At 40.2% G+C, this 25,972-nt stretch overlaps 1 protein-coding gene across 3 annotated transcripts in view; it reads left to right on the top strand.

The window, feature by feature from the left end:
* Positions 1–6,834: 6,834 nt before the first annotated feature.
* Positions 6,835–25,972, top strand: part of LOC127421990 (endothelin-converting enzyme 2-like) — a 111,403-nt gene continuing 92,265 nt past the window's right edge. Inside the window, exons 1-2 of one of the 3 annotated variants that reach the window (XM_051665283.1) lie at positions 6,835–7,490; positions 7,591–7,668. In XM_051665283.1, coding sequence (XP_051521243.1) covers positions 7,636–7,668 — 33 coding nt within the window. In that variant the 5' untranslated portion in view covers positions 6,835–7,490; positions 7,591–7,635. Of the gene's footprint in view, positions 7,491–7,590; positions 7,669–23,402; positions 23,423–25,972 lie in introns of those variants that run through there. The other 2 variants (XM_051665281.1, XM_051665282.1) reach the window with 2 other exon arrangements.

Here is a 25,972-nt window from a genome sequence, read left to right as displayed (position 1 = left end):
TGATTTAAAATTATGTTAAATAAGTTAATAAATTATAATATTTATATTATAAAATATTATAATAACACTCCCCCGGACATACGGGTATAAAAGGAGCTGGTATGCAACCACTCATTCAGGTTTTATGCTGAGGAGCCGAGACAAGGTCCGGCCATTTCAGCGGGTAGTTCAGTGTTGTGGCAGGAGGGACACAACGTCTCGTTCCCTCCATCAGGGAACGGAGGTTACACAAAAAACCATGACGTTCCCTATCTGTCACTCACTCGACGTTGTGTCAATGTAGTGACACTAGGGGTCCCTATACGAAACGCCACAACTGGCTGAACTGTGTTACGTGAACTGGCGGTGTGTGACAGGTAGACCACTGTGTGCCTCATAGCCAGCACACCAGGTCGACACATAACCTCACCCAACATAGTTATGAGTGTCAGTAGAAAGTCGACTACCCAAAAGATAGAGACAGGCTAACCCAGTCGTGGCCTCTTTTCCCCTTCTTATTTCCACTCCCTAAAAAAAATACATTACATGGTCTTTTCGACCATGTGGATAGTCTTCAAGGTAGATCCTACCCAACGGGAGAGGAGTTACTACAAACATGGAGAATGGGGCAGAGGGGCTCTGCCCAAGGAAGATGCAGTTTGCCAACAGGGAAATGAATTAGCAGAAGATATATATTGCATGGGTTAGCCTTACAGGGAACTGTCACATGTGGAGCACCTACCCCAGAACAGGACTCTTAGTTAGCACGTGTACTGGGCCGGCAGCGAGTCTCTCCGAAAACTCAACTGCCACAGGGCTCGGAGGAAGTTAACCAGGGAACAAAGTTTGTGAACACTACTGGGAATTAATGGCACATGTCTTCAGAGAGAAGGTCCTTCCTCAGGGGAATTCGCCGGGGGGGTGGGGCTGTCGCGAGGAGCGTGCGGTCCGAGACCACGTCTGGGTGGGCCAGTAGGGTGCTACGAGGACAACCTGCTCCTTGTCCTCTGAACTTGCACAGGGTCTGTGCAAGTAGGCTCACTGGGGGAAACTCAGGGGCCAACTGTGTGCCAGTGCGTTAATGCCGAGGGGGGCCTTGGTCAGGGTGTACCAGAGCGGGCAGTGGGGAGGATTCTTGGGAGGCGAACAGGTGCACCTGTGCCTGTCCGAATCGACTCCAAATCAGATGGACCACCTGAAGGTGGAGTCTCCACTCTCCCCTGAGGGTAACCTGTCCTGACAGCGCATCCGCTGTAGTGTTGAGGTTGCCCGGGATGTGAGTGGCTCGCAGTGACTTGAAGTGCTGCTGACTCCAGAGGAGGAGACGGCGGGCGAGTTGTGACATACAATGAGAGCGCAGACTGCCTTGGCGGTTGACATATGCTACCGTTGCCGTGTTGTCTGTCTGAACTAACACATGCTTGCCCTGGATCAATGGCCGAAACCTCCGCAGGGCGAGCAGAATTGCCAACAACTTGGGAATGGGAATTGTGGGCCCGTCCACAATCCAGCGGCTGCGTGCCCGTTGCAAACAACCGTCATGACCACGACATGCCTGGAGACCAGTTCTAGGGGAACACCTGCCCGTAGAAACAAGAGGTCGGTCCAAAGGCTGAAAAGACGGTGACAGACTGGCATGATGACCATGCGATGTGTCCCGTGGTGCCATGCCCATCTCGGGAATCGAGTCTGAAGCCAGTGCTGAAGCGGTCTCATATGCATCAACCCGAGCAGGGTGGCCACCGCTGAGGATGCCATATGCCCTAGGAGCCTCTGAAAAAGTTTCAGTGGAACTGCTGTTTTCTGTTTGAACGCCTTCAAACAGGCCAACACCGACTGGACATGCTCGTTCGTGAGACACGCTGTCAAAGAGACTGAGTCAAACTCCAAACCGAGAAAATAGATGCTCTGAACTGGGAGGAGCTTGCTCTTTTCCCAGTTGACCCAAAGCCCTAGTCGGCTGAGGTGTGAGAGCACCAGGTCCCTGTGTGCGCACAACATGTCCTGAGAGTGAGCTAAGATTAGCCAGTCGTCGAGATAGTTGAGAATGCGAATGCCCACCTCCCTTAGCGGGGCAAGGGCTGCCTCTGCGACCTTTGTGAAGATGCGAGGAGACAGGGACAGGCTGAAAGGGAGGACCTTGTACTGATATGCCTGACCCTCAAATGCAAACCGCAGGAAGGGTCTGTGTTGAGGAAGGATTGAGACGTGGAAGTACGCGTCCTTCAGGTCTACCGTCGTGAAACAATCTTGATGCCGGACGCTCGCCAGAATGCGTTTTTGCGTCAGCATCTTGAACGGGAGTCTGTGTAAAGCCCGGTTCAGTACTCGCAGGTCCAAGATTGGCCGCAACCCACCGCCTTTTTTCGGTACGATGAAGTAGGGGCTGTAAAACCCCTTCTTCATCTCGGGCAAGGGGCGGTAGATTGTGACCACCCCCGGAACAGCCTGGGATGGGGGAGGAAGAGGCCTGTCCTCGTGACCCATGGAGACTGTCACATCGGGGGCAGATTTGTGCCACAGCTGGGCGCTCAGGGGCGGGAGACTGCCGCTGGAGCGCCAAACCTGCCAAATAGAGTGGTGGACGGTGGTCTTGATGACGGCCGTGCACACCGGATACGTGACCCAGGGAACAAGGAAACCGCTCTTGCTGAACTCTTGAGTACTGCAGCCACTTTGGCATGCAGCGCAATTAAATGCAAAGGTAACAAAAAGATGGAGAGGTCTGCTTACCAGCTCCAGAGCAGCGGGTTTCGTCATCCCTGGGTCGCCCATCTCAAGGGTGCTTTGAAGCCTTTCACGGGTTCTTGGCGGCCATGAGACGGGTGGGCTGGGGTACGGTAAGTCCTTAGGGAAGTACGACCTGATCATCAGGTTCCTAAGAGGCGCCAGGAGGCTGAATCCCCCAGACCTTCCTGCGGTGGGCTCCACGCCGGGGCCGGGCCGAAGGGGCGGGCTGCGGTGGAGCCGGTGCAGTTACTGCAGGGGGACACCCTTGGCGACGAGCAGACGGGGTGCGGGATCTTGAGCCGTACCGGAGCAGGATATGCCGGATAGCTTCTGTCTACTGCTCCACTGTCGAGAACTGCTGGGTGTCGCCGAATAGGCCAGCCTGGGAGATGGGGGCAGCAAGGAATGTGTCCTGTCGGCCTCACCCATCTCAACCAGGTTGAGCCAAAGGTGGCACTCCTGGACCACTAACTTGGACATCGTCCGTCGCTCGAAGAGCGAGGTCGGTCGCCGAGTGCAGTTCCTGCATCAATCCCGGGGCGGAACTACCCTCGTGCAGTTCCTTTAGCGCCTTGGCGGACTTGTAGGAGAGCCATGGCATGCAGGGCGCAGAAGGCTTGTCCAGCGGCACCGTACGCCTTGGCCGTCAGAGACGACGTAAACCTTGGACGGGGGCTTTGGGCACCCGCGCCAGGTGGCGGTGCTCTGCAGGCATAGGTGCACCGCAAGCGCCTTTATCCACTGGAGGATTGCCGAATAGCCCTTGGCCACCCCACCATCAAGGGTAGTGAGGGTGGGGAAGCTGAAAAGATCGGGACCGGGCAGTAAAAAGTGCCTCCCACGACTTTGTCAGCTCTTCATGCACTTCCGGGAAGAAAGGAACGGGGGCGGGGCGTGGCTTTGAGTGGCGCCGCGAGCCCAGGAACCAATCATCGAGCCGCGAGGATTCAGGGAAAAGTGGAGGGTTCCACTCTAGCTGATGCTCGCGGCTGCCCAGGAAAGCATGTCGTCATCTCCGCGTCAGCCTGTGACTGGGCAATCGTCCCCGAAGGGAGGAGCCCAGCTGAAGCTTCCGCGTCCGACTGGACGAGCCCGCTCTCCGATGCTGCGCTCGAGAGCTCATCACTTTCGCAGGCTCCGAATAAGAGGTCGAACTCGTCGTGAGACGAGCCGGCGGACTCATCTGGAAGCCCGATCGCGGCAGACGAGCGTGCTGGGGAATGGGAGGTCCGCGGGGGGATACCCAGCGGAGGCAGTCCCATTGGGGTCCCCAATTCGCCCCCAGTGCTAGCCGCGCTGGCCTCATACCCATGGGTAAAAGGACCGAGGTGGGGAGCCTCTGGGGTGGCTTGCTTTCTTATGAAGGCGAGCCGTGACCGCATCGTTGCCATGGACATGTCCTCGCAATGAGTACATGACCATCCACGAACGCTGTCTCTGTGTGAGCAGTGCCGAGACACGAAAGACAGTGACCGTGACTGTCAGAAGGCGAGAGATGACGAGCGCAACCAGAAATAAAGCCAGGCATCTTTAAAAAGACGCGTCTTTAAAAAGACATTCCGTGTGTGCCGCTCTTTTAGAGAAATATACTCTTTTAGAGAAATATACTCTTATTTCTGCCGAAGCGTCCAGGGGCATTCTCTGCAGTGCACCAGTGCAGAGGAGGGAGAAGCCGCTGAAATGCGCCGTCAGATCCAGCAGAGTTGAATGAACAGTCGTGGGAATTCAGCTCAGTGAGCATGACCGTTCGGCTCCGAAGAGAAAATCTGAATGAGTGGTTGCATACCAGCTCCTTTTATACCCATATGTCCGGGGGAGTGACATGCAAATACCACTCGCCAATTTTCATTGGCCTTTTATCAAAGACCAGAGGTGTCTCAGGCTCCCAAGGGTGACCCCTAGTGTCACTACATCGACACAACGTCGAGTGAGTGACAGATAGGTAAACAATGGCATGACGTAATACTATCAAGTAGGATATTGTTTTGTTTTGTGACAAAGAAGATATTAAAGATATTTCTTATCATAGACCTAGGCTACACATTGTCCTGGATTTCACTCAGTATTACCATTTATTGGGACTGCCAAATGTAATAGGATTATTTAATTAAACAATGCTGTAATATATTTTTGCGTAATGTATTTTGCCTTCTTACTTTTATTTGACATTAAAACTGTTTTCCTGTTGTGATATCAAAAACTTTAATTATACTTTTGCTTCCTTTCTTCAGAGACAGACTAGGCGATGGATTAAGGCTGAATGCATTACATTATGAAAGGAAATAAAAGCTACGAAGCACATTTCTGCAAATGAAAAAACTGAGAGGCCTATTAATTTCGTTGACTCCAAAATATGATTATGATTAAGAACCTGCTGAAATATGGCATTGTAGCTTATGGTTATTAAAAAACTAGCAGCTAACTGTTTTAAGCAGATAGTTGCAAGTAAACGAGATATACTCACGTTTGACAAACTAATTACAGTATGATACACAGAGATGTTATACACATCCCAAAACGGGCTTTAGTCAGAATAAGAAGATGAAATATGAAGAATTACTGCATTACCGTTTTTGTCTAGCTGGCAGGGCAGAAAAGGGATTTTTGAGAGTACTGGTCTGTTCACTTATAGTGCTTGGCGTAATGTTGTGCAGTGTTTGGTGTGAATGGAACCGTTGTTTATATTGAAATGATCCCTCACCTGACTTTATGAAGCCCACTTCACGGGTCGCGTTCACGCGGAGATGAAATGCTGCACAACGTATAGTGCGCGTTCAAGCCATTATTTCATTTCGGATGACTGTACGCATAGTTCCACGAGTCCACCTAATTACCTGCCATTTCTGGACACTGCTTCAATTCCCGCTCTGTTTTAAACCAACAAGGTTCTGTCTAGTGGTATTGAAGGCACACCTCTGACTTTGGAGCTGGCCAATCTCTACTTTTCAAATAAGCTATAGTTTTTGTAATGCATAAATATGCAAAAAAAATTAAAAACAAAAAGATTAATTAAAAACAAAGAGTTGCATCGATGCCATATTTTTTTTCCCCCTCTTGTCATCTATGGCAAGGCGGGCCAAATCAAACTTCATCAAGGGCCAACTTTGGCCCACGGGCCCTAGTTTGGGCACCTCTGTTATAGAAGAATGGGGCTTTGGATTTTGTCTCAGACAATGGGGGGCAGGGCTGTTTCTAAGCATATGGGGGTCCTAAGCGAAAAAAACAACATTGCTTTGCAGGGGCCCCTGGTGGTTTGTGGGCCCTTAGCAGCCACTTATGCCTCTTATTGCTAGAAACGGCCCTGATGGAGGGCCTTGCAGTCTAAAAGGTTGAGAACCACTGCTTTAAAGAACTCAGATCTCAGGGGCGGATTATGATTAGCAAGGGCCCCGGGGCCAATTGTCTTTTAGCCATTAATTACTACCATTATTACAAAAGCCCTGTGAAGTCATTATTTATCCCAAAATCCCCTATAGACTACATTACATTGACAGAATGTTCAAATGAGCTTCAAGTCTGTCTTTGAATGTTCGTGATTTCAAACTTCAACTGTCAAAACTTACATACAAGCCCTTTAATCTTATAGCCCTTTCTTTCTTTCTTTCTTTGTCTTACTGTAAGTTCTGTACAAATGTCTAACTTCTAACATTACAGTTTGGCTCAACAAATGTTACATACTGTATCTAGTTTATTTAGTACTTCTGTACCACACAAAATAAAATATCAATATCTTCTTGTTCCTAACCACCTAAGCCCAGTACTTTTTGTAATTTGGGGCATCATGCAGTTATAGCAATGAATAGTTTAATAAATGTTTTTGTTCAACAGCACTTTTCTTAACCCTATAAAGCCTAACATATGAAATAATAGTCAGATTTTTTTTTAAACCTATTTAAACCAATTTTTCAATAAAATACTGAAATTTTAAGTAAGCACATGTTGCTTCAATTCATTAAATACTTATTTTGAAATATCAGTAACAATCTAAACATTATTGAAATTATATTTCAAGGTCTTCTACTTCAAGAAGTAGAAATCTAGTACATTGCATTCAACAGGTTTTTCAGCAAGTTGATGATGAAGTTGATGGCTTTAGAAAGTCATGTATCAAATATGATACGCACAGCATAATAAAGAGTGGCTCAAAAAATATCATTAGAAACAGGAAGGCAAAAGGGTCCAATAACAGGACTGGGGGCCCTCATAGTCACAGGGCCCTATTGAGGAGGCCTTGTATAAGCTGTGGGGCCCACATATTCAAGTATATATTAAACATTTGCTTTCAAAGTTTTCAAAGTCAAGGGCCCCTGGGCACTGGCCCGGTCCATAATACACCTATGGCTGATCTGAAGAACCTGTGTAACGTCAAGAATTTTTTAATCTCCAAAGAACCATACCAACTCAAGAACCCTAACATTTTAAGAGTAAATGAAGAGGATATTTGCGCTTATCCTACTTGATGCATAAGTTATGACAGCCTCGGCAATCTACCCCACACACAGATGCGTCAAAAGTTGGAGAGGGCGTGCAGGAGCGCGCATTCAATCACGGAGCCGAAGGCGCGGTAGCGCGCACAAGAGCGAAGGGGCGGGGAATACAGGAGAGAGAGAGAGAGAGAGAGAGAGAGAGAGAGAGAGAGAGAGAGAGAGAGAGAGAGTGAGTGCTGGCTGATCTCTGTCTATCTCCTACAGACATCTATGTTGCAATACTCAGAGCAGAGAACATACTGGTCACTGGCAGTGCCATAACCCATCATGCGCGCCGTCTTCTGAAAACGTTCGGTAATCGCCTGGCAGTGTTTCTTTTTAGCATTTGTACATCTCAAAATGCTTCTGCAAATGTATCGATGCTTTTAACTAGAATTGATCATGTTTGTTTCAGGCGCGAGGAATGGCTTAGTCCCATGCGGAGCGCCGATGCTGCACGATGAGTGTAGCGCTGCAAGATTTACGAAACAACGTGAGTCGCAGTGATGCTTTTTTATTACATCAAAAACATCTGCAACTCATTTCAATGACCGAACATATTGTGATCTGTATGGGACTGCGTGATCTGCTTTAAATGAATTCCTGGCACGTCAAAAAGCAAGTCAAAGGCTTTGTTGTAAGGAAATCATTCTGCAGATTTCAGGATAAACCACACCAATGTTAACTGCGCGCTTGTTTTTCCTGTTTAGCCTACTCTATGGTTGCGCGTCGTCTCGTGTTTCGCGAGGACTGATGCAACAATACTCATGACAAATATTTGTTTACTTACATATATCGCTGCGGTTGTTATTTTACCAGCTGTTTAATTTGCTCGTTTCTAGTCTGCGTTTCCGCGTTTATGTGAGCACTAAGCAGCTTTTTAGACGAGCTCTATTAGGAAAATAATCAGTCTATCATCAAATTGTGCGCTGAGCTTAAATGTACCATTGCGCTTGAGCGAACATGAGTAATTATCGATGTCTTTTCCCCAAACAAACTGTTTATTCTGCTTTAAACATGCGTAGGTTGACACATCACACACACACAATCCGTGTGGACAGAATTTCTTTCAGGATTACCTCAGAGTGCTTTCTGTAGAAACGTTCGGCAGTCCTATTTCCAACGTAAGACGAACTGGTTTTATCCATTTCACTCTTTGTTCGCGACGTTTCGCACAATTGTTTACAGGGAGTGGCTACGAGAGCATCTTGAGTTGCACAACGCTTTATATACTGGCGTACGTTTCCATGGCAATAGAGCACTGTCTGTGTGTGTGTGTTTGTTTGTGTGTGTGTGTGTGTTTGTGGGTTGGGGGGGTCACGCGAGGAGAGTTCACTGCTAATCATTCTACCGCGAGCGCATCTTTAAAACCTTTTTAATATGTATTTATTTTGGTTTTTCCATGAGTAGGCTACATATCACAACAATAAATATGCCCACATTAAAATTAGTTTTAACAAACAAAGCACACATTTTTATATTCATTTGATGTTTCATTTGATAAACCTTCAGTTACGTTTTTTTTTAACGAGGTTTGAGACAAGCCACTACGTAAATGAACAAAATTAGTGCATTTTTCTGAAGAAAATATAACTTCCATGGTGGTGTTTGACTGCAAATAATCGGTGACACGATGATGGGGTGTTGGGTAGTTGCCAAAGAGCTGCTAAGGTGTTCTTTGTGGTTACTAGGGTTAAACTAGGTGGTTGCTAAGGGGTTTTGGGTGGTTGCTAGGTGTCTTCTTACTGGCTCAAGTCAGAGGTGCCCACCCCCAAGTCTCAATGATATTTTGGCTCTATGTTATTCTTGCCTTAGCAAACACCATTCATAATAGTAATTATTTTTTTGCATACTTAATTTACTCAGAGCAGCTATGAACACACTCATGTGAACTTGCACTTTGTTTCACTCATTTGCAAGTAGTGCTCAGAGTTTATGATATAGAGCCGCACTAATTAGCCACAGTCCAATGTGCTGTAAATCAATTACTGCTTTCAGAGCAAGAGCCATTTCCCCAATTTCGTTATCTGCATTGGCAAGATAATTTATATGCGGACTGAAGCATTTCGTACACTGTGTTCCAGGTCGGTGTACTAATGGTATATGTTCACCATAAAATGACATCACCATACTGTAGTGAAGGGAAGCAATTGCTCCAGCACTACGCTGAAAATGCATTTTAGTGAATGTTTCACCATTTTCTATAAAGTTTACGAATTGAGAAAATTATTTGAAATCGAAATAAAGTTTTCCAGAAGCAACTGAATGCTTTACAGTGGAAACTAGGGTTTTAAAGGGATAGTTCACACACACACACACACACACACACACACATTCATCATTTACTCACCATCATGCTGTCCCAGGTGTGTATGACTTCCTTTCTTCTGCAGAATACAAATGAAGATTTTGAGAAGAATATCTCAGCTCTGTAGGTCCGAACAATGCAAGTAGATTTTTACTATAAATTCTCCTCCCTGCCCAGCTGGTGGCGATATGCACAAAGAATATGGATTTAACCACTGGAGTTGTACGGATTACTTTTATGCTACCTTTATCTGCTTTTTGGGCCTTTAAAGTTCCGGCCACCATCCACTTGCATTGTATGGACCTACAGAGCTGAGATATTTTTTCTAAAAATCTTTGGTTGTGTTCAGCTGAAGAAAGAAAGTCATACACATCTGGGATTGCATGAGGCTGAGTAAATATTGAGAGAATTTTCATTTTTGAGTAACCTACCTCTTTAACCACCATAGATATTTAGTGAAGCTTTAAGTGGAGTGGATGACCAATATGGGTTCTTTAATGACTGATTCTAAAACTTTTACACTTGGTCACCTAACTCTTGAATATTAGGTTGTATCCTTGGTGCAAACATAGCTGAACAGGATTGCCACCACTGATATGCTTTTACCCTCTACCTGCCCTGAGATTTCAGTGTGGGTGCTTTCAAACTAGATAAAGCACAGACTGAGCATTGAATAAGGAATGATTGTTTTAAAGAGTGTGGAAAGAGTCAGGTCAGTTTGAAATCAAGCAGCAAATTTAATTTCTGAAAGCACAGCTGGGGACCCCTTTCTGAAATTGATATTGGTGAACATATGCGTACATTAGAGTACATTGCAGCAAAAAATTTTAGTTGACTGAGCATCGCTTTTGCAAAACCTCGTTTTTTTTAATCTACGTCCTTTAATCTACAGCTCATGACGCACTATTCCCACTGAAATCAAAGGATTAGTAGTGTTCTCAAAACATGTAATGTGTAAGGACGCTGATAGATGTGCACTTTGGGAATCATTCAAATTTTGCAGAAGCAGTTAGCAATGCAATTTGCCTGGGGTTTTCACACATTTAGATAACAGTGCTGTTTTGTTTAGTCATTTCGAGGAGTTTAACATGAACTTTCTGCAGAGCTTTGCTGATGTTTGATGTGGCCAGAGACGTACTGACTTATGTTGACAGTTATTGGATTATAGCTATGCAGATAAAGATTTTACACAACTAGCATGCACATGCGGCTCTCCATTTACACTTACTGAGGGCAATATTAACCCATACTAATCTCAGACAGTGTCCTCTTTCACCATAATTAATACCATTTTAGGCTTAGAAGTGCATATTGCGGTGTGGTAGTAGCACTGGGTTATATATAAAAAAAAAAATATGTCAATATTTTTCAGCCTTTTGGAGTGATTGCCACGAAACCTGGCAAGAAAATGTCCTGGTCATAATTAACCAACACCCCCCCCCCCCCCATATTTTGCATTAAGAAAATGAAGCTTATATTTAGGACCATTAAGATTTTTTGCATTGTAGCACTATATTCAGGACATTTGAGCACATTTGACACCTTAATTCTCATTACCGTAACACATTCTGCCTTTGTACTTTTACTGTTACCTTTGTTTTCAGTAATGATTCTCATTACCGCAACACAGTCATTTTATTATTATTATTGTATTACAGTAAAAAATATACTGTTGAACAGAGATGAATAAATACTTAAAAATGTAAATATCTTTTTTTCCACACAGTAATGAGAACTGGGGGGTAAAATGTGTAAATAGCATGAAAATGTTGCATTGTAAAAGATATCAATGGCCCTAAAAAGAGGGTTAATTTTCTATATGCAAAATGTCTCATCATTTACTCATTCCATCCCAGATGTGTATGACTTTCTTTCTTCTGCTGTATACAAACAAAGATTTTAGAAGAATATCTCAGCTCTCTAGGTCCATACAATGCAAGTGGTGGCCAGAACTTTGAATGTCCAAAAAGAATATCAAGGAAGCATAAAAGTAATCCATATGACTCCAGTGGTTTAATACATATAATCAGAAGCGATATGATAGGTGTGGGTGAGAAACAGATCAATATTTAAATCCTTTTTCCTGTAAATCTCCACTTTCACATTCTTCTTTTGTTTTTGGCGATTCACATTCTTTGTGCATATTTCCACCTACTGGGCAGGGAGGAGAATGTATAGTAAAAAATTACTATAAATTCTCCTCCCTCCCCAGAAGGTGGCGATATGCACAAAGAATGTGAATAGGCAAAAACAAAAGAAGAAGAATGTGGAAGTAAAAGTGAAGGTGTGGATTTATAATTAAAAAAGGCTTAAATATTGATCTGTTTCTTACCCACATCATATCACTTATGAAGATTTTGTGTCTTATGGATTACTTTTATGCTGCCTTTATTTGCTTTTTGGACCTTGAAAGTTTTGGTCACCATTCACTTGCATTGTATGGACCTACAGAGCTGAGATATTTTTCTAAAAATCTTCATTTGTGTTCAGAAGAATAAAGAAAGTCATACACATCTGGGATGGCATGAGTGTGAGTAAATGATGAGAGAATTTTCATTTGTGGGTGAACTAACCCTTTAAAATTGTGTGTGTGTGTGTGTGTGTTTTTTTAAATCAGAGGAACCATCATATTGGCCAAACAGCCATTATAGCCAATTCGATTCTAAATGTATAATGCAAGAAGTAAAATAAAATAAAAACAAAACAAGTCATGTTTTCCATATTGTTTTTCACTATTTTAAAAACAAGGATGAGTATTCATTTTAATACATGAAATATGCCATGAAGGCACTTCCATGGACATTTAGTGCGGATTCATACAAGTCGTTGAATCATAATTTTGAATCGATTCATTGAAACAGGACATTTGGACCTGATTCACGAAAATGAATCAAACCAACTCTAGTCTGGTATGTTGTTTTTTCTACTGAAGTTTAAATCAGAGATGCTAAAACATCTCTGACTTAAAGGAATAGTTACCAAAAAATTATAATTCTCTTACCGTTTACTCACCAATCCGTGTATCTTCCATTCATTCCAAATCAATTCTGAAATCAAAAAACGGAAAATTAATTTTTTTTAAATGCATTATGCATTCGGAACATTAAGTTTGAGAAAAATGACCTTAATGCTGATTTTGAAAATTAGATTTTCCAATTTTCTGTAACTCATCTGTTGGCTGTTATTTCCCGAAATGTCCACAGAAGGTCTCGTAAAGGCTAATGAGGACTGACACTTTTAACCTACTTTATATTCTGCTGTTCCTGTGAGGATCATAGATGCTGGAACTTAGTTTTATATAGGGACGTGGGAAAAGGTAATAATTACCAGAGTTTCTCCCTGATTTTAATCCTGTGCAAATCTGTCATCCAGTAATTTTTACGGACTGCACGTTCACGCGGCAATAAAGATTATCCCGTAGACTATTTTACCTTCTATAAAACGCCTGGTAAAAATAACCCATTGTTATAATACAGTGTAAACTGACATGCTGATAAAAAGCCACTGAATCTGCACTGTCCAACCTGTGAACCCTTTAACTTTCATTATTTCTCAAGTTATTCAAGTATCTGAAGTGGGTGTTGACCAAGAGAAGACACCAGAAACTGTAAAACGCACTTCACTTTAGAAGAACTGCAGATAATGCTGGCAGTTGCATGCATGTTTTTCTCAAGCATTTTATGCTGTCGTGTGTTTATTTAGCCATGAAAAAAAAATAAAAATAAAATAATAATAATAATATATATATATATATATATATATATATATATATATATATATATATATATATATATATATATATATATATCGGTTAAGAAAAAGAAAAAAGTAGCTACACAAGCATGTAAAATTGTGATTTGCCCCCAATGTTTTACGAACATATTTTGCAGAGGGACAAATATAATGTGAATGGATTGTCCATATTTTTTATTCAAGAGTGTAATATATGATTTCAGGCTTGCTAATATCACCAGTTCTGTTATATTTTGCCAGATATTCCAATCAGTTTCTTCTAATAATCCCAGATGCAATATATGATCATGTTTAAAATGTCCTGCATAATTAATGCACTGCAATACATTTTCTGATAGGTCAGTTATGTGGTGACAGTGTGTAAATGCAGAAGACACACCCATCTCTATGATTTCTAATGACATCGCTTAAGTCCCATCATGCAAATCGATGGTAAATTTCCAGACATCTGCAGTAATTACATACAGACATATGTCCAGTAAAATTATCCTGTCTGAATAGGGCTTTCCTTCCCCCTTAAAAGTCCCTTTACTGTATATCCCTTAAAATTACCATGATAACAATAGTTTTTCCACAAAATGCCATATTTACTATACCATTATTTATAATCTGAATAGTCACATCCTTTACCCCACGTAAAATATATATTTGGTCTCTTATCTTTACTTCCCCTGCTAGTGACTTTTTTAAGTGCTGATGAGAAGAGTTATGTAAATTAAAAATAGGAGTTTTTTTAGATTTACGTTTTTCTTCTCTTCAGTTTTGGTTTTGAGAAGGGATAGTGAGGAAAAGACAGAGAAATAGAAAAAGGCTAGAATTCTACTTTTTTTTTTTTTTTAAATTAATCAATTTGTGTATGTTTGTTTTTACTTGTGCAGAAAATGAAAAAAGAAAACACCTGTTTTTTCACTGTCCATTATTTGATTTCAAAATGGAAATGGAATGAACGGATTACTCACCTGTATGCCATCCCAAATTCAAATTCGACTTTTTTTTCTGCAGGACAAGAAGCAAAGATACTTCAAAAGCTATATGTATATATATATATATATATATATATATATATATATATATATATATATATATATATATATATATATGAGCTCCAAAAAGGACATAAAGGCAGCATAAAAGGTAATCCATACAACTCAACAGTTTAATCCATGTCTCCTGAAGCAATACGATTAGCTCAATTACACTTCCTTGTGCTTGATAGTATAATGAATAAAGGATTACATTTTTGTCTGTTTCTCACCCAAAACTGAACATATCGCTTTAGAAGACATGGATTAAACCACTCGAGTCATATGGGTTACCATTATGATGTATTTATGTCCTTTTTGGAGCTTTAATGTTTTGAACCACATTGACTTGCATTGTATGCACAAAAACACTTCATACAGTGTCTCCATCAAAAGATCTCTGTTTGTGTTCTGCAGAAGAAGAAAAGTCATATGAGTTTGAGACAAAGTAAATGATGAGAGAACTATTCCTTTAACACTCTTATACTTCAATGGGATCAAACTTTAGGGATCAAAAAATTAATATAATATCTTACTCTTTAGGTTTAGGAAATCAAACAAAAAGCGCATTATAATCAATGCAATATTCTCATTGTTGCTTGATTTTACATTGTCACCGAAATGATTGCGGATATATTTTATGAATATATAATACATTTTCCAGCCATGTGTGGTAGTAGTAAAAACATTATTTTCTCAGTAGCAGTTTCCGTTTCGGTCTACTCTCAGAGCAACTTCTCAAATCCAGATCCAAACCACAACCATCATAGGAGCGAACGCAACACTGGCTCTGGATCAGAAGGACAGGGAGACTCCAGGGTGTAGTTTGCTGTGGGAAAAGCCGGTTGTAAAGCTTTCTGGAGGTGGAGTGCACTCTCTCCTCAACCCCTGCGTGACCCCTGAAGCACTGCTCAGGGCTTGAGAGCACTGGTACATCCTGCCATTGGGTGTGTTAGAGAAGGGAGATGGCCACACTTTCCTGTCTACGCCAAGACTCCATCTGTATGTGTGCTTGTGTGTTCAGGGTCCAAGCTAAGGTCAGCAATAGTCAACAATCTCAGTCACCATCTGATGCTCCTTAAGGAAGGTCTTTTGTGAGTGACATCTCCTGGGAACATAGGCTTTTGGTGTAGTTGGCCTGATGGACCATAAAGATCAACTATCATCCCATCTTTTCATGCATCCATATTCTTCTTCTTTTAACATTGCCTTTTGTTATTTTTACCCTCTATTTACGCTCTCTAAACTCTCTTTTTTATCTCTTCGTGTCTCCTTTATTATAATCTGTTCCCATCATTTGGTTGCTTAACATTCTGCCAGCTCTGCACTGCAGTACCTGTGAGCTGGCATAAAAATAACAGAGGAGAGAGAGAGAGAGAGAGAAAGAGAGAGAGAAGATTTGGTTTAGTTTTACACACTGTGTTTGCTTCTCTTTTTTTGTTAGCAGCTTCTTGACTGTGAAGCTTTCAATTCCTCATCCTTTTAATCACATCCTCCCCCAGTAAAGTAAGGGATTGTTTGATCACTCTTATTAGATTTTAATGAAGTTGCTTTGATCTTTACCCTCTTTTTTTTATTTTATTTGCATACCTGGAATTTTCTTATTCAGTATTTTGTAGTGTTTTCCACTAAAAAAATATCCTTAAATGAGTAGTTCACCTAAAAATATTTTTATTTTTATTTATTTTTATTGGAACACAAAAGGAGAACATATAAATAATATATGAATACTGGTCACTCTTTTCCATGTAATTACAATGAACATAGAATGAAACTTTAAAAAAAACCTTGACATCCACTCCAGCATTCTTACGGACCTTTTTTACATTTCCGGGTTCAGGACAATAACAAATATTATTTTTGTGCTCCATTTGGTCCAACAGCTAACGAAAGAATCCAATATTTTATTTCAATGACTTTTCAAAAGAGGAAAAAAATAGAGAGAGATGGATTACGACAGTTACGCAAACCATACGCGGTTATCACGGAAACAGAAACGGAACGCTCATATATAAAACGATACAAAAAAAAAATGACACAAAAATGAAAATAATATCATGATACAATCTACAGTTGTCACTTAACAGTTACAGGGCTGTTAAGCGACAAATAGTAAGCCTTGTTTAACAATACAATCAATAAGTTAAAGAGTAGTTACACATACTGTACCTGAAGCAGCCGCATCTTGCCGTTGAAGTGCTGATGCCGGCTGAGGCTCTTTTACTTCTTTTATTATTTCTTCAAATGTTATTGCTAGAGGTCGACCGATAGTGGATTTTACTGATAACTAAGTTGGGCAGCACCTGCCGATAACCGATTAATCAACCAATAGTTTTTAAAATTGATACTGAATGAAAAAAATAACACTCAAATAAAATAGTGCTGAACTTTATTACAAAAATAAACAGTACTGACTGAACCATGAAAATGTATTGTAATTTTTTTAATGAAATAAATATATAAATATTAATATATATGAACTAATATTCAAATTAAACTGAGGTTGTTTCCTTAGTCCACAAGAGGGTGGAATAAAAACAACCATTCAGCACTGTTATATTGTTGCATAGAGCATTCCTATCCTGGCTGTTAAAAAAAGAGCATTTCATTTTCAACTAATGTGCATAAAATAAATAAATTAAAAAGTTTTAGTCGGTCCATATTTTCAAATGTTAATTCAAAAGTAAAATGAGGGGGGAGAACGCTTTAATAGACAGTTCACATGGTGTTACACTTACACTGATTCCTACTACTCCTGACGCAAGCTTCATAATAACAGCGAAATACCACATTGTTTTTTATTCAGTACAGTTGTATGTAGAGTAACAATATTCACAGATAGTAGTGGTATTGGGCTGAACTCGGTGGTGAAGCGGCTCAGACTATGAGCCCAGGCCAGGGACTGTTCAAACAGACAGAACACAACATACTGCACTGAACACGAGAAACCTGAGACACACATTTCCAAGTTGAACATCTTTCCTGACAAAGCATTTAAACAACTCATTTCTTAATCTGAGAAACGCTCATAAGAGAGCAAGACGCAACGGCCAAAGACCTCCACCAACTGAAAGGGGCTGTTCATTCCGAACGCTTTTGCAACCATCCATTTGTTTTTCTATGTAAATGCGTGCTAGATGAACATCTTTGTTTCCTATTGTTTTTGTTTATTCAGCGTCTTGTGCTGGAGCGCTGTTTTTTAGATGATGTGTCTAATTAAAAAGAACTTTAAAAGCATATTGAGCCACCTGCTTTCTGTTAAAATGTATTGGTTGCGCCGCGTCTAGCCTTTTTTAGCGCAAGAATGTTATTGATCTGAAGTCATCGTATTACAGTGAGGAAACATTTTTTTTATTGAAATCAGATGCATTTCTGATTTGTTTATACGTTTCTCTCGGCTGCATGAAGATATTAATTTGCTTTCTCACGTCACTAGCTATAAATATGCAACTTAGCTGGCTAAAGAATGCATAAACGTGACCAGCTGGATATAAACTAATGCAAATATATGGTAATAGATGGTAACAATTGTGACATTTAAACATTTGGGTAGGACTTGCGTGTACTTTTGTCACATAGTTCTAACTGCTTTAGGTTAGCTTTAATGTTAGTGTCCTCTCAGCCTTGTTGGCAAACATACTGCTGTACTCTACTAATGCAGCATCTAGTCAACAAATTAATTTCTTTATAATGATATGACAATGTGTAATGTAGTGTACTGCATGCATATCTTTTCGTTGTTGATGTTTTAAATCCTTATCTGAAGTGTTCCGCTACATGCAGAGTGTAGTTTCACATGTCAAAACGAAACACCACAAGGCATCAGTGAAGTGATAGTTTTTATTTCGCCTCTAGAGGCCGCTCTCAAACTGTATAATGACAGCGGACCCTTCCCAGCTGCTCCAGCACTGGACGCAATGGGGAAAAACAATTGGTGTTGATTTTTGCCGATAACCGATAGTTCCAGAAATCTGTTATTGGTGCCGATTAATCGGCAAAACCGATACATCGGTCGACCTCTAGTTATATCAGTATTCTAATAAATCTCCTCACCAAGACAAGTGCACAAACCATCTGTCTGGAATCGAGTTAATTACATCCAAAAGTTCAAATATTATTGGCTGGATCGTATGTAACTTCTTATCGAGGATTGGCCAGTTTACATGTCAGTCAATACTACTTGTCTGAGTGGGTGGATCTTGTCAGAAGTGAATGAACATAAAAGGAGACACTGTTAAATGCACAGTGAGCAGAATAGTGGTTCTAAAGGATTTTATTTACTGCACGCATGAAAACTCTGCGATTACTACAAGGCTATAAAAACATTCTGGGCTTTTCTTAAACATCCGGGGCTTAAGCCCTGTAAGCCCACCCCTAGCGCCGCATCTGGTTGATCTGGTTCACAAAACCTGTCTGAATGATTCATTAATGAACATGCATCATATTTATGGAGCTTTTGGATAATTGTTGAAGCTCGAAAGCTTCAATTCACCATAATTGTATGGAAAAGAGCGACCAGCACAGTCTTCAAAATTTCTTTTTTTTTTGTGTTCCATGGAATAATGAAAGTCATATGGGTTTGGAAAAACATGAGAGAGAGTAAATGCAGTTGGAATAAATTCACCTAAAAAAGCAAATTGCTTAAAATTTTAAGATTTTTTTTCAAAGAATGTAACTTGTTTTTTTCTTCGCCCCAATGGCAATTTGTGTTGTTTTATGCATTAATCTAACAAAAGGTAGTGAGGTTTATGCTTAAACCAGAATAAAATAAAATAAAATAAAATTTATGCCAATGTGTTGAGGAAAACAAAACTTAATTCAAGACATATTTTGATATGTGAACCACTTTGAGTTGCATTTGATGTATGAAAGTGCAGTACAAGTAGTGTTTTAACACAATTATTTATATTCTCTGAAACGTCTTATAATTTTAAGTAATTCCAATTCTTAAGTAAATTTATAGTTTATAAAGTATGTTTGTTTTTTACTTAAAGGTGCACTCAGTAAATTTTGTCTTTGTGTCATCTTTATGTCATCTTGGACTTACACTGACACCTAGTGGCTTGGATGCAGCATCATTTAAAATAAACTACTAAAGTAAATGTGCTTTGTTTTAAAGGAGTTTTAGATATTTATATTGGAAAACAAGCCAAAACAAAAACAAATAAAAAATTTAATTTTTGCAGTGTGTAATGGGGCGAAGACTACCCTCTCTCACATTTTTGTTCACTTCAATCCATCTTTAACTCACAAAAAAAAAAAAACCTCTCTCTTATTAATAAAGCTGAGTTTTGCCAATTTTCTTCATGATATGAAATTCTTAGTGACATATATTATGATTAAATAAGTTGCCATCGCGTTATAATCTATCTGCATTAAACGCGCGCACTCGAGGGATGAGCGTCCCCGCAACAGAGTGTACCTCAGCTGGGTGCAGTTTCAATCTCTCCCCCTTAGATCGGGACACTTCATGCAACTCATAGAAGAGGTGCTGACCACACAGAGAAATGCCAGTTTCCTTATTATTTTAACTTTAATAAAGCTATAACGCATTAAATAGAACTGCATTAAAGATGTAACGCCGGGGTGTTTCCTTGAAAGATGCTCGACACGCAAGTTTTGCTTAAGCTGAGCATCAGCTCCGGCTCTGCTTATTCCACAAGAGTGCTTCTGTATTTCCTTATTTTGTATTTTTGCATTATAATTCCCTCATACTTTGTGATCTACATCACCTGAAGCTGTTTGGAAAGTTTAGAGTGCGTCTGGACTGTGAGATGTGTTTTCTTCCTCTCCTCAGTCAGGCGCGAGCTGCAGTGATGCTCTTGTGTGCAATCATTAGAGTTTCATATGATCTTATGTTACGTTAAGATCAAACGACTATTCGACAATGAAAATGTTTGTCGAAAACGTCGACTAATCGTTTCAGCCCTAATTCACTGTCAGCCATGATTACGTTAAAATCAATGAGTGAAAGTGTCAAATAACAGGACGGTTACTGAAATTAAGCGAGTAGTATTCGGCTGGTCATGTGATTCTAAAATGGCAGCCCCCATGTGCGGACCCTCTCCGTGTAGAATAAAACAGCTTTTATAAGGTTACCCATATGACTGGAGTCATGATTTCCTACATATATTGCAAAGTTACAATTCTTGTCTTTAGGAGTTAAACTTTTTTAATGAGGAAAAAATTACTGAGTGCAACTTTAAAATATTTTTTTGCACTGTAAGCTTTCTGGATGCACACACACACACACCTGTGTGGAAGCTTATTAGACAACAGAAGGGAAGCTATTTGAAGTCTGTCAGGATTGCACAATCTGAAATACACAGGAAGACAGGAAGTAAGCAGTTAATAGATGACGACAGGCTGTGAGGAACAGCTCCAAAGAAGAGTATGACGTTAGGACAGCTCCCTCCCATGACTCTTCTGGTGCACTTCCAGTGTAGCTCTGAGCAAAGCTGTATGTAATTGTATAATTTGCTTATTATATGCTTGGAGTCCAAAATTTTCCATTCAAATGTGTGTTGGTCAACAGCTTTGTGTGTGTAAGAGAGAACTGTGGTCTATAGTAAACTTTAAGGGATAGTTCACACAAAAAAGAAAATTATGACATAATTTACTCACACTCATGTTGTTCCAAACCCACATGACTTGGGTAATCTATCTGTTTAAATGGAGAAAACAAGACTAAATCTGATTCTGTATATTATCTCATGTCTTTGTCCTATTTTAAAGAAAAATTATGAAATGTCCTGCAAAAACTCTATGCGCTCCCTCCACAGTCTTTTTCTTTTCCTTCCTTCCCTCTGTCTTTCCTCCGTTCCTCTCTTCTTCCTTTGACGGTCTGCGTGCAGAGAGTGAGGTAACCTTGATGCCCAGATCGGTGACGTCATTCAGCCTCCCTGGGGAAGACACTTCTCTTTTTCTCTCACACAAAGAAACACACACAGTGTTGTTCTGTTTAATCAATGACAAACTGAGGCTGGCATAGCGAATGGAAAAGAGAATGTACAGCATAACACATATTTTTTTGTGCCCTTTAACTCCAACCCTTTGCTAACATTCTGCCTAACATCTCCTGTTGTGTTTCACGGAAGAACAAAAGTCATATGGATTTGGAATGACATTAATTTGAGTAAACGATGACAGAATTTAAATTTTTGGGTGAACTACCCCTATAAAGCAGCTCTCAGCAGGTCTTTAGGTTGTGCTTACTGGTTTACAGAGAGAGTGGGATGAGCTTGTGTGAAATGCGCTCAAGTGTCTAACTGCATCAGGGCATTTTGGGCTGCAGGCATGGAACAGAATGGTGTTTTGTACAACAACAGTATGGCTCTCTGTGTCTGTACCCTTCACCCGGCCACAATGGAAACCCCCTCTAGTGGTGCATGAGTGCTAGCACACTTTGAGCGGGCAGCCTGAATGAAGTCCTTATGAATGAGCGGACAGGAGACTGTGGGAATGGGAAGTGGTGGGGTGATTTTTATTGGCAGTTACTCTGAAGGGGATATGTACCCAGGAAAGGAAGGGTTGCAGTTTGTTTTAATATGGGATGGTGTGATGAAGACTCTAAATTGCTTGACGTAAATGTATGGTTATATATGGTGAGATGGTTAAGTTGAGTTTGAAAGTAAGAGTTTTCTTGAGATTGCGAAAGCTTTCTCATTTTGTAATTTAGTTTTCTTTGGTATTGCCCAAAAATGAAAATTCTGTCATTGTTTACTCACCCTCTTTGTGCTCATAAAACTGTATTAGTTTCTTTTTTTCCCATGGAACACAAAAGTAGATATAACAATGACAATATTGATGTTGTGCTTCTTGCATGAATCCGAGTTGTACAGAGCCTCTTAAGGCCTGTTCACACCAAAGCCATTTTTTCGGTATGAATGATCATTCCGAACGAGCTTTTGTACGTTAACAATGGATTCCAAATATAAGCCCCCTGTTCTGTCATCCATGCTCTTAATGCAGTGATTTTAGCATTTGCGTGGTTTTACACATTCACTGTAAAGCATACAACAAATACAGAAAGTATTTTTATTTAATTAAATCGCATATTTTTTGTGGTTTAATAGACACACTAGGACCTATCACGATTTTATTTAGATTGATTGTGCATGCATTTTTTTCAAAAATGTCAAATTCATGTGTGAGCATTTGAAAGGAGTCTTGTGCTAGTCAGACAGTGTGTCTTTTGAATTGAGTCGGTGCTCAGTACAGTACTGCAGAAATCTGACTATTGTGACATCTTTTTTTTATTTTAGTATCCACTTGGTGCCGAAAGTTCTGGTACTTTTGACATCCCTAACACTAAGTATGGTATAACTATGGTATTTGTAGTAAAACCATAACCACAACATTAACCATGGTTTTACTACAGTACCCATAGTAATAATACAGGAAAACCAAAACGATGGTGATAAAAATCATTCTATCCAAATCATTCTACCCAAAACATGGTTATTTTTTACTATAGTAATACCATTGTTAATTTGTGGTACATGTGCCATCATTTTAAAACCATTGTTCTCACCACAAAAATAAATTAATAATTTAAATAAATGGTTACATGGCTACTGCGGGTTTTTTGGGTGAATTATTCCTTTAAATCGTTATTTTTAAGGCATTTTCCTTGTAAAGAGAAAAGGGTTGAAATTAAGGGGAAACGGATGCCCAATGTGTCAAATATGCAAACCACTGGGCCATGGCACCGACTCATGGCTCTTTGCCTCTCTTAGTCTTTCTCTCTCTGGGTGTGACTTCAGTTTATTTGGAACTCTCCTCTATTTTGTCATGCTGTATGAAGTAAGCAAACACCCCCCAACCCCAAATGCTTCTCGAAGGCTTGTTTATTTTCTCACTATCATCACCCCATCTGAGAACTCCCCTGTTAATTCTTTCTCATCCCCCTTTTCTTCATGTTCCAAACCCCCTCCTTCCCTCACAAACTCTCACAAATGTGTTCCGTCCTTTCTTACCACCCTGCTTGTTGTTTGTCTTTTCGTCCGTCTTCTCTTGCATTCTTCCCTCCCTCTCTGAGAGCATTCTGTATGCTGTTTATGGTCTTTCTGACAAGGCCACAAGAGAGAGAGAGAGAGAGAGGGAGAGAGAAAAGGAAATGAGAGGGGGAAGGCAGTGTCTTTTGTGTACTTGCAGCATTTGAGGTACGTACAGTGCTTGTTCCTTGTTCTGTTTGATGCAGCGTTTTGAACGAAGCATTGCTTTATCATTTTGTTTACCTGCCATCTGGGTGCAAAACTGTTGACAGCTGTTGCTGGTTGACTTAATAGGGACTTTACTTAATAGGAATGATGGAATTGGAATAGGAATAGGAATATATGCGTAAGTGAATCTTTATATGTTTAATAGAGGATAAGATCATTGTTTCGATAGGCTTATTTTGGTTTCGTTATGTAGGACATATTCTTGGATCAAAATACTTGTTGGTCCGGGAACAACTTTCCTATCAACCAAAGAGATTTTAGGTTAGGGTTAGGTTTACGGTTGGGGCTTAAAACATCATTCTTCTTAAAACTCTTATTCTACATTCAGATGTATCATTTACCTCTGATTAAGGGATAGTTAATCATTAGAATTGACAATCAGTTTAGGACCAGTTTTGGTGATTAACTAAAAGTAACCAACAACGCTACTACTGCAACTTAACTATATTTTTCAATAGCATGACGGCTCATCTGTTTTCAAAACAGAGTAGCTTTGACAGCAACTAGAATAATTTTTCCAATGATTAGCAGTGTAGCATGACAAACCGCTACAATGCTATTTTTACCACATTGTATTGTAAGCTTTACAGCTGAGCGAAGTGAGCTAATAATCAAATGTGCTATCATAGCATTGGAAAGTCAAATTTATGTATCAGTTTGTTCAGGCAGTTAATTATGTTTTAGTATGCATAATAAAAATATAATAATTAATTGAATGATTAACCAAGATAAAATAGAAACCGCAAAATGACCCAGCTTGATTTTCAAACCTCGAGGGCTACAGTTTAATTAAATAAATAAATAGTCTCAACGCACTGCCTGTTGTGCTGCGCCTAAGTGCATGGCTGTTTTGTCTGTGTAGTGCTTTCTTTTATTTATTTATTTATTTATTTTATTTTATCCTCTTTTTCTCCCAATTTGGAATGCCCAATTCCCACTGCTTAGTAGGTTCTCGTGGTGGCACGGTTACTCACCTCAATCCGGGTAGTGGAGGACAAGTCTCAGTTGCCTCCGCTTCTGAGACCGTCAATCCGCGTATCTTGTCATGTGGCTCGCTGTGCATGACACCGCAGAGACACACAGCATGGGAGGCTCATGCTACTCTCCGCAATCCACGCACAACTTACCACACACCCCACTGATAGCGAGAACCCCTAATCACAACCATGAGGAGGTTACCCCATGTGACTCTACCCTCCCTAGCAACCGGGCCAGTTTGGTTGCTTAGGAGACCTGGCTGGAGTCACTCAGCACGCCCTGGATTCGGGGTGGTAGTCAGCGTCAATACTTGCTGAGCTGCCCAGGCCCCCTGTGTAGTGCTTTCTTAAATACAATGGGATCATTGTATTACACATGTGGTTTCAGAGTTGTTCTGTGCTTCATACACAAAACTCCATCTGGTGCCCTGAGTAACAGATGTGCTCTGAGTTCTCAGATCGTGATCTGAGCGCATTATTTAAAGCGCCCCAGATTTACTTTAATTGCACATTTGCGTAATTTCACATACCTCTATGTTTGGCCACTACAATTTACTTTACACATTTAAAATAACCCCATGAGAGCGGGTTTTTGTTGACAGAAAGGCAGATGAGAGCATTTCACTGCATTAAATGGCCGTTGTCACACAACTTCAAACAACATAAACTTCCGTCCCTTCAGTTTGCAAAATAAAAGCTTCTACCTTTTTTCATTGGTTTGAAAAAAGACTTGAGGGTTTACCGGGACAGCATAGTAAATTAAGAAATTATTAAATAAATAAATTACTATTAAATAATAATAATAATAAATTAGAATAGTAATAATGATAATTATTATTATACAATAATATATTTCTATAATAATTTCTTAACTTAACATTATTATTATTGCAATAATATGATATTCAAGTTGACTGGGTTTCAAAAAAATAATGATGAAAAGTGAACTGACCCAATCACAAACTGGACAAATTGTTTTTTACAAAGCAGACAATGTGATTATGATGCTTTCCCCCCTCTTTTGCATTTTTACAATTTATTTATTTAGTTTGGTTCTTTTTAGAGGACTCAAATGTGAATACCCTTTCTAGAACAGTATCTCTGGTCAGCAGTAAAGCATGGGCAAAACATGGTGTAATTTTGGTTAAAAGGAATCACACATTTTGTTTTATGTTTATCATATCGCAGTTCAAATCGCAATTTTTTTTTCAAAATAATCGCAATTAGATTTGTCCAAATAAAACAAGTTTTATTATCTTGTAATATAGAAACTTTGACTCTGTGTTTTAAATGCCTAAAAATGGAATGTTTATCATTAAGTCCATTGATATGCACACCAATATGCTGATTACTCTCTAAAAATAGCTTTTTTTTTTTTTTAATCTGACAAGGCAAGAAATCCACATTTACATGACATTTGATATAGTCGCGTTATTCTCTACTTTTGACGTCAAACTGTAAAGAGGCATGCGCTTAACAAGTGTGCACATTGGATGAGCCGGTAAGAAAATCG

This window comes from Myxocyprinus asiaticus, chromosome 31 (assembly GCF_019703515.2).
Source record: "Myxocyprinus asiaticus isolate MX2 ecotype Aquarium Trade chromosome 31, UBuf_Myxa_2, whole genome shotgun sequence".
Taxonomy (NCBI): Eukaryota; Metazoa; Chordata; class Actinopteri; order Cypriniformes; family Catostomidae; genus Myxocyprinus; species Myxocyprinus asiaticus.
This window is presented reverse-complemented; position numbering and strand designations above follow the sequence as displayed.